Below are 9168 nucleotides of genomic sequence, written 5' to 3'. Positions count from 1 at the left end.
ATGGCCCTGACGATGAACCCGCCCTCGAGGTGGTCCAACAAGAGGCAGAAGGTGTTCAAGTCTGTCTTTGACACGGAAATCTCGCAGCCTACGCCTTATTCGACACCCTCAAAGAGGTTCACCGCGCAAAGCGAGCCATTCGGTGGCACACCGCAGTCACCACAGCCACCACACCACCAGTCTCCCTCCCGCTCGCACTTTCGCGGCGGCAGCAAGGCCTTGAACCACCCAGGATCCCCTCCGTCGACGCTCCCAGGCATCCAGTCCACTGAAGCCAGCGACCAAGTTCGCTGGGATCGAGCGTGGCATGTCGTCACGACCTGTATCCAGTTACCTGCCTCGGTTGCCGCGGAAGACTCCTTCGGGACCCTGGCGACGGAATCGCAGGACCATGATGCCGAGTTCCATGACAGTCTGAGCCTGGTACTGCATCCCGAGAGACACGTCCAGCATGCCACTCACACGGAGGACATTCTCTCCTGGCACACCCAGCAGGTTCGCCACCACTTCGCCCATCACGTCCTGCCCCTGCTGTCTGCATGCAACAGCTACGGAGACCAGGGCCAGGTTCTTCTGGGGAGCATCCATACGCTAGAAGCAGCCCACCGCCAGTATCTCTACGGCCTGTCTCTTGTCGTGCGGGGTCTCGAGTCCAGGAAGGCGGACATCGCGGTCGACAAGTTCCGGCGCGATTTGCACGCAGTCATCGGCAACTCCATATCACAGGCGCTTATGGAATCTCTCCGTGCGGTCCTGGGTCGCTTGATGAGGGAGGTTCTGGGCATGCAGGCCTGGCCTTCGTCTGGGAGATCTTGGGAGACAGCCCTGCAAGGGGATGGCCAGGCAGCAGCGGCGGCGGAAGCAGCGCGGCAAGAGCTGCTGCAGATGGTCGAGACACTACACAAGGTCGGCCTTGCGGGCGAGCGGTTCCAAGTGCTGTTTGCCGAGTTGATGGATGCAACAATGGCCGAGCACATCAAGACATCCTTCGCCGGGGCTTGGGCGCAATCAAAGGCAGACGGCAGGAAGGATGCGCCACGGTCTTCGCTGACCGCTCGCGCAGCGAAGCACAGCACACCTTCACGCTGCATTGCTGCACTCAGTGATTGGGTGGAAAACCGCTACTCCCGGTTGGCGGTCGAGGTGTTTGCGCGCCTTGATAGCGGGGAGATTGCCTGGGGCGATGTCGAAAAGTGGAAGGAGATTGCAGTCGGGAGATTAGCAGTCATGCGCATCCACGAGCTTTTCGACATTGTGTTGCAATGGCCAGAGAGTAGGGGGGCGCTGGACGACCTGCGCATGGCCATCACCACGCCGCAGAGACGGCTGCAGTTGACGGATACGTTTTCGGCAGCGTTACAGAAGCGTTTGCTTCACCCGGGACGGTCGACGCTCGATATACTTCGCGTGTACATCTCCATGATTCGGACCTTTCACGCTCTCGACCACTCCAAAGTACTCCTGGACCGAGTGGTCCATTCCCTGCAGCTCTACTTGTGCCAGAGAGATGACGCCATCCCCATCGTCGTCACCGGCCTGCTGTCCAGTCCGGAAGATGTCGACACGGCCGGCAAAACCAAACTCGTGGAGCTCGCGGTTCTCCTCAACGACCCCTCACAGCAGCGGCGTCCGGCGACGGATGACGAGGAGCTGGACTGGGACGACATGGAGTGGATCCCCGATCCGGTCGACGCGGGCGTGAACTACAAGCGCCCCAAGTCCGAAGACGTCATTGGCACTCTCATCAACGCCTTGGGCTCGCAGGACATCTTCATCAAGGAGTTCCAAAATATTATTGCGGGCAGACTGCTGTCTACTCAAACAGACTTCCCCCAAGAGATCAGAGTGCTTAACCTGCTCAAGAAGCGCTTCGGCGAGAACGCTTTGCAGAACTGCGACGTCATGATCAGAGATATCCAAGACTCTAGGAGAGTCGATGCGACCATCACCAAGAACGTCAGGACGGGCCACATCGGTGGTCCTCCTCGCCGATCCAAGGACCTTCCGTCCTACCACACCAAGATTCTTTCTCGGCTCTTTTGGCCCGGCATGGACAGGGAGCACTTTATCCTGCCACGCCCCGTCGTCGAAATGCAGGGCCGCTACGATGAGGAGTTTGAACGTCTCAAGTCTTCACGCAAGCTCACGTGGCTCAACAATCTCGGCATCGCAACGGTCAATCTGGAGCTGGAGGACCGCACGGTCGAGCAGGAGTGCAAGACGTACGAAGCCGTCGTCATCTACGCCTTTCAAGAGGACGACGCCGACCCGGAAGCTGTCCCTGTGCGGCGTACGGTTGAACAGCTGGAGGAGATGCTGCAGATGGATGACGATCTCATCCGCTCTGCTATACACTTTTGGGTGAGCCACCGCGTCCTGCGTGAAACCGAACCCGGCACGTTTGTCGTCCTTGAGAGGCTCGAAGACGATGTCGACAAGGACGCGTCCGCCGCCGGGCCTTCCGACGGCGACGCGCGCGCCCCTCCGTCTGGCGACTTTTCACCCAAGAAGCCGGCGCTCGACGCAAAGGAGAAGGAGAAGCGGCAGGTCTACTGGCAGTTCATCATCGGCATGCTCACCAACTCGAGCCCGGCGATGCCGCTTTTCCAGATTGCCATGATGATGAAGATGCTCATCGCGGACGGGTTTCCCTGGAGCAACGAGGAGCTGCAGGAGTTCCTCGGCGAGAAGATTGCCGAGGGGGAGCTGGAGCTGGCGGGCGGAAAGTACAAGCTCCCGAAGAAGTGAACATGAATGAGAGACTGCTCTCGAAGGTGGTTCTATCGTGCTGGAGATTGATCATTTCCAACGTAGTCAGCCACAAATAGACAATAAATATGATACCCAAGCAGGAGATGATGCGTTCCACGACGAGCAGTGTGCCTGTGAGGTCCGGCTTTCCAAACTCGCTGACCTTCATTCGGGGGCATAAGGCATGATTTTCTCAAACAGCTGGTCCATCGACATGATGTAGGCATGCTCTCTGTGTACGCGCACCAATGGCTCACCAGGTGACGGCGTACTGGTCAAGGGAGATTTAACTGCGCATGCTTGACACCATGGAGATTACAGAACACATCTTGGGGAGACCGCAAATTTGATGTAGATAACAACACGGCACTGTCTCATGCTGCCCGTTGCCATGATTTTTCCAGGTCTTGAGAACATGCAAAGCCACTCGCCAGCGATATCAAGGGCGTTTGTAATTTGCTTCTTCAGGTTTGGCGAATGTACGTCAATTTTGCTCGTCTAGCTCATTTACATATGCTGGCTCATCCTGGGCCACGTAGGCTTTTCCAGCAGTGCCAGACGACCACCAGAGGCATCGTGGCACGGCGAGTCTAGTTCTTGGGTTCTTCCGCGGTTTGATGCTTCATCATCCTCTGGTAATGTCTTCTCGCCCGCGTCTTGCAGGCCGGTACAGAGGTCCAGAGGTCCAGAGACAGCTCACAAGGCCGCCTACACCACAGCTTTTATCGTCCCCTAAAGATCAACTTTCGTCCCCCAAGAGACCCCAGTGTCCCGGCGTTGCCCCATGCCCATCAGCTGCTGACGCGCCATCACACCGGGTCACACGGCCTGCGTGTTCTTCACCTAGCTCAACCGTCGTCTACGCCGCAGCCAGATTCAGGGGTATAACTCTGAATGTACAGAACCGAAAAGTCTAAAATGCGTGCGTGCGTGCGTTCCCAGAGTCTCATCTAGACCCTCTTGCCCTGCTTCAACAGGTCGCCCACCTTTGGCGGCAGCACCAGCGCGCTCCTGTCGTTGCGCCTGTAAAAGTCCACCACCGCCAGCGCCGTCTTCTCCGGCAGGTCCTCATGGATGAAGTGGCCCGCTTCAGGGAAGACCTGCAGAGCGTATTTACCTGGTCCATGTCAGCTTAGCCGATAGCAACGAGTCAACGGGACGAACGCACCCTGCATCTGGCCGATGGTCAGCTCCGTGTCCAGCCTATCCGTCCCCGCCAACAACAACAGCTTCCCGCCGCGTGCTTCGAGGAACTTCTTGCTCAGACCCACGAACCAGCCCTCCCAGAACGGCTGCGTCGCCGCGAGGTCCGTCCGCCACCGCCACGGCCGCGTCGGATCGGCGCGGTCGTCGAATACCAGCAGCGCCGGCACCGACGTGCGCGCCGAGACGGAGTTGCGGATCGTGCGCGAGCGGATGTGCCAGTCGATGCCCGACTGCAGGCTCACGAAGCCGCCCGGCCGCGTCGAGAGGTACGTCAGCATGCTCTGCAGGGCGTCCATGGCGGAGCCCTCGACGACGTCGAGCACGCCGTAGCCCAGCAGCGCGGCGCCGAGGCGGCCCGTCTTGGCGAGGTCCGTGACGACGGCGCCGCCGAGGGAGTGCCCGATCAGCACGACGGGCGGGAGCTCCTTCCAGCCCATGCGGGCCTTGGTCAGCTGGATGACGTTGAACAAGTCCGCGGTCAGGATGTCGAGCTTGAGGTCCAGGCCGGTGCCGTCGGTGACGGAGGTGGAACCGTGGCCCCGGGCGTCGGGGGAGAGGATGCCGGCATTGGGGAGGCGTTTCCGGATTTCGGACGAGAGGGCGGCGAAGGAGAGGCCCGAGGAGCCGGCGCCGTGGTGCATGACGAATAGCGGCCCCTTGTCCACGGGCGAGTTGAGGTAGGTATGGTACGTGACGGTGGCCTCGGCCTGGGCCTCGCCGTCCCCGGGCTGCTTCAGGAAGAGCTCGCGCTCAAAGTACGTCGTCCAGGGGATCTGCTCCAGCGTGCGGCCCCGCGACACACTAGAAGCCGAATCAGCGGTGCCGAACCTCTCCCTCGCAGCAGCAGCAGCGGCGCCCCTCGGAGATGACTGGAAACAAAAAAATCCTTACCCTTGCGGCCGAGCGAACAGGTTCTGGCTGGGCGACGGGATGACGGTGCCTGTTGAGGAGGCGGACGAGGCGGACGAGGCCGAGGAGGAGTCGCCGTCGTCTGGGTGGTCCGGCAGCTCTGGGACCTGGTCGTGCTCTGGTTCCTCGTCGAGGTCGTTGAGAGGCTCCGGCAGGGGGTGCATGGGGTCGAGTTTCCTCTTCGCCCAGGCCTTTTGTAACTCACTCATGTTGGGGGTTAAGCTGCCAAGGAGCGCTTAGTCCATGCGATAAGGCGGCCGAGGTGCTTGTTTTGTCGCCGTGTGGTTGGAGAGTCTGAGCAAGTGACCGGGGCGGGCCTGCACCGTCAAAGGAATTCTGTTGTCTTGGAGTCGTGTGAGCCTGAGCTCGGCAGACGACGGAGGATATCGCAGAGCAGAACCGGTGCCGGCGAGGAGTTGGCAGGTGATGGGTTGAGTTGACCGCGATGCGAGGCCAAGATCGGAGCGCCGTTTGGTGTGTGGATGACGTTCAGTGGGGTGATGAGGGGCAGCGACGCCGTTGGCACTGTACGCAGCCACTGCAACTGGCGGCACGTCACTGTGCGAAGACGTCCATGGAAATCTCCGTTATTTACTGTGCACCTGGACATTCGAAAAGAGCAAGCCCCCGGAACGGAGCCCCGGCGTCAACCAGGGACCTAGACATAGAAATCGCCCCTCAATGTCGAAACAACACGTCTTGGAAAGCTGTCTCTGTAGAGTTCAAATGTTCATGGCGAGAGCATTTTTGCCTCCATCACGAGGTTTCTGAAATGATCTGCAATGTGACGCCTGTTCAGCTTGCGTCCGATACGAACATAGTGTGCAACGTGGGACATGAGGCTCAGGGCGAAACAACAACGACAAAGAGACTGCTGCTACTAATGACCACCTAGGTAGATAAGGAGGCCAGGACAAGTCTGCTCTGTGCTTAACGACCTAAACAACGCAGCACGCAACCATGTCCAGAGAAGCCTCTCCTCCATACAGCGCAAGTCCATCGACTCGACATCCAACAACCCCATCGCAATCAAACACATCAAGCCATCTCCTCCAGCTAAGCTCTCATGCTCGGCAGGCGTGTGGGCCAGACCCAACGATGAACACAGGCATCTTCGCCAGGCTCACCTGCAAAGCAAATCTCAAATCTCGCCCGCCTGTTGATCCCCCAACCCCCGAGAGACGCGTCAACGCAAGTCATGATGGGCCACCATGCCTAGCCAAGCCGGCAAGAAAAGGGCCAAGACATGCGCGCGCGGGTCCGTCCCCTCCCTCCCCCCTTGGCCGACGATCTCTCAGGTACCTACCGCGACGATCATCACCGTTGCAGAACAAGGCCGTGTTCAGTATTAATTTTGGGCGGTCCATCCATTGTAGCTAATGTATATATACTGATCGAAGCCCACCGCGAGAAAGAAAAGCGGCGGGGGTAGGTTTGGCGGGGAGGAGGAAAAAAAAAAAAAAAAAAAAGGTATCTAAAACACCCTCCTCCCATTTTTCGCTGCCATGGCAATAAACCCCTAGAAAAACCTTGCGGTCAAAAGTACTAAACAGAATTGTCCATTTTGGTTATGGTAGACTCTTCTTGTAGTGTACATGGAGAGCGACTGCACTGTCCTTCCCACCCTCCCCTGTTCGAAAGAAAGATACATAGGAGAGTTTAAAAAAACACTACAGCCGTCGACATCATGACCATGCGCAGAGGTATGTTGGTATGGAGAAATGAGAGACTAGGCAAGGAAATTTGGTTGATAATATAAATAAAAAATAAGGAAAAAGAGATATAAAGTGGCTCTTTCTGGATATGGCCTTGGTATCGGATACATATCCATTGGGTTCATACATTCCACACTTTGGGGTAGGGTTTTCTATGTTCATTGTTCATTCAAAAGGGCCGGCAACGCGCCAGCTGGCGGCAGCGGTCCCCCTTTCTTTCCCGTTCAGCACACCGTTTAGTGATACACTCCGCGGTAGCCACCGCCTCCTCCGTATCCGCCTTGGTAGCCGGGCCCGCCGCCGACGTTGGGCAGCGTGGGGTTCCTGTCAGCGATGGGTGCCGCGCCGAGAACAAGGTTGTCCCTGCTCTCGTTAGGGTTGTTGTAAGGCGTGTTGGGCGTCAGGGAGTGGTACGGGGCGTGGCCGGCAGCGCCGAGGTAGGCGTCGGGGGACTCGGGGCGGCCGCCCTTCTTCTCGGGGACGCTGCTCATGGAGAAGGTGGTGCCGTGCTCGGGGTCCTTGCGGTCCATGAGGAGGGAGTTGCGGGCGTCGAGCGGCGTGAGGGTGTCCATGTCACGCTGCATCTTCTCTGTAGGGGGGTTAGCAATGTGCTTTTGATAATGATGTGCGTGGTCAGACTTACCCATCTCCTTTCTGCGCTTGCGGTGGGGGTTCTCCTTGATGCAGGCGTTGACGGCGTTCCAGATGATGAGCAGAGCCAGGACGCCGGTGAGGGCGGACTGGACGGCGATGAGAACGACACCGGTGACGGTCTGGGTGGTCTGGGCGATGCCAAACTCCTCGACGAAGACGAGGATGCAGGCGACGGACAGGACACGGACGACCTGGATGGCGATGTTGATGACGTTGCCCGACTTGCGCTCAAAGGGGCGGGCCCAGAGGAGCAGGATGAGCATCAGGCCCTCGACGATGAGCTGGGCAGAGGTCTGCGCCATGCCGTGGCCGTCGCCAGCGGCGAGGATGGTGCCCTTGGCGAACGCGTAGATGATGACGGGGACAAAGATCCACCAGTAGCTCTTCTTGTAGGACTCGTAGAAGAGGGAGTACTTCATCCAGTTGGACTTGTCGTTGTACAGGCCGCTGACGTCACCCTCGGCGTTCTTCAGCTTGCGAGCAGTGCTCCAGATCTTGTAGGAGAAGAAGGCGAGGATGGCCGTGAAGATGCCCAGACTGACACCGGCCAACGCCTTGGCCGCCCACGAGTCGCCGTTGGTGAACTGGAAGATGCAGTACAGGACCCAGATGCCGTATAGCAGGAGGATGAGCTGGGTGATGGTGCGGGCGATGGATCCCCAGTAGTGCTCGCGGAAGCCGGCCAGACCCTTGGGGAAGCTGCCGAAGAGGGCCCAGAACTCGAGGATGACCTTGACGAGGAGAATGCCGACGATGATGGCCGCGATGATGATGGCGACGATGAGGAGGACGGTCATGAAGGTGTTAGACTTAGGGACGCTAAGGGTGTTGACAAAGGCAGTGATGCCCTGGACCTTCTGCTTGATGGTGCTGACGGGGTCGTCGCCGGCGTCGCCGCTGGTCGTCCCGTTGACGCTCGTCTCGATGTCTCTGGCGAGGAGGGCAAAGGTCTCCATGGCGCGCTTGGCCTTGAAGAGGGTGCTGTTGCCGTCAATGGTGGAGCCGTCGCTGAGGACGAGGGTGCTGTTCTTGAGGACCTCGATGCTGTCCTTGGTGAGGTCACCACCGGTGGCTCCGCGGAAGTTGTCAATCGCGATCTGCATGTCGGTCCAGGGGATGATGCCGGTGGAGAAGCCAAAGTTCTTGGTGAAGCTGCGGTAGACGGGAGGGTAGTTGACGGAGAGCATGCCGTTCATGGCCATGCCCTGGAACCAGCCAGCAACCTCGGTGAAACTGGGGCTCATCGTGCCGGCGCCGCCGTGGCCGCTGAGGGCGGCGCTCGTTCCGGCAAAGGCTCCGCTGACGGCAGAGACGCCGCCGGCAACGAGGGCGAGGGCGGCAACGCCGGCGGCGACGTAGGAGACGGCGGCAACGCTGGCGGTCTTGCCGTTGGTGACCTGGGACGTGATGCAGGCAACCTGAGTTGAGGAGTCGAGCGTGTTGAGCTGCAGCTTGGCCTGGGCAGCAATGTCGGGAACCTGGAAGGCGATGGCCGGGACCATGCTGGCGTACTCATCGGGGATCTTCTGGGTTCCACGGGCAGAGAAGGATCCGGCGGGAACTGTGTCATGTCAGTTTACGCGTCTTGAGTCTCGCCCAAAAGCCAGTACATACCAGGGCAAAGCTGCTCGACGTAGGTGCCGGCATCGCACGGGTTGAAGCTGTTGGAGTAGATGGCGGTTCCGTAGGCGGTAACATCCAACACAGCGGTTACGTTCTGGCTCTTGGCGCTCGTTCCTGCTACGTCGAAAGTGACGGTCTTGTCGTCGTTGTTGTACTGAATGTCAATCTTCTGTACGGTGATGGCGGAGTCGTTGCCGCAGGTGGTGAAGCTGCTGGTCTTGAGGATCGAGTCGGCGAGGGTGCTGGTGGCGAAGGTGGCGGCCACGGCCAACAGCCTCCTCGGGCCCCAACTCGGCGCGGATCGCGTCAT

The 9168-nt window shown here is 59.2% G+C and overlaps 3 protein-coding genes across 3 annotated transcripts; 1 reads left to right on the top strand and 2 right to left on the bottom strand.

Moving 5' to 3' along the window:
* COL26b_003026 (uncharacterized protein) lies at nucleotides 1-2748 on the top strand (the record flags this gene model as incomplete). Its single annotated transcript, XM_053175931.1, has 1 exon — nucleotides 1-2748. One exon carries the CDS (start codon nucleotides 1-3, stop codon nucleotides 2746-2748), a length of 2748 nt encoding a protein of 915 aa, XP_053040098.1.
* A 953-nt stretch (nucleotides 2749-3701) lies between these two features.
* On the bottom strand, nucleotides 3702-5075 carry PPE1 (carboxyl methyl esterase; the record flags this gene model as incomplete). The annotated part of the gene is made up of 3 exons (XM_053175930.1): nucleotides 3702-3868; nucleotides 3920-4758; nucleotides 4849-5075. 3 exons carry the CDS (start codon nucleotides 5073-5075, stop codon nucleotides 3702-3704), a joined length of 1233 nt encoding a protein of 410 aa, XP_053040097.1.
* Nucleotides 5076-6817: 1742 nt separating this feature from the next.
* On the bottom strand, nucleotides 6818-9168 carry COL26b_003024 (uncharacterized protein; the record flags this gene model as incomplete). Its single annotated transcript, XM_053175929.1, has 3 exons — nucleotides 6818-7170; nucleotides 7225-8796; nucleotides 8850-9168. The coding sequence occupies 3 exons, from the start codon at nucleotides 9166-9168 to the stop codon at nucleotides 6818-6820; spliced, it is 2244 nt and encodes a 747-aa protein (XP_053040096.1).

This window comes from Colletotrichum chrysophilum (assembly GCF_026319265.1).
Source record: "Colletotrichum chrysophilum strain AFK26 chromosome Unknown scaffold_16, whole genome shotgun sequence".
Classification (NCBI taxonomy): Eukaryota; Fungi; Ascomycota; class Sordariomycetes; order Glomerellales; family Glomerellaceae; genus Colletotrichum; species Colletotrichum chrysophilum.
The sequence above is the reverse complement of the archived record's forward strand: the minus strand, read 5'-3'. Positions and strand labels throughout refer to the sequence as shown.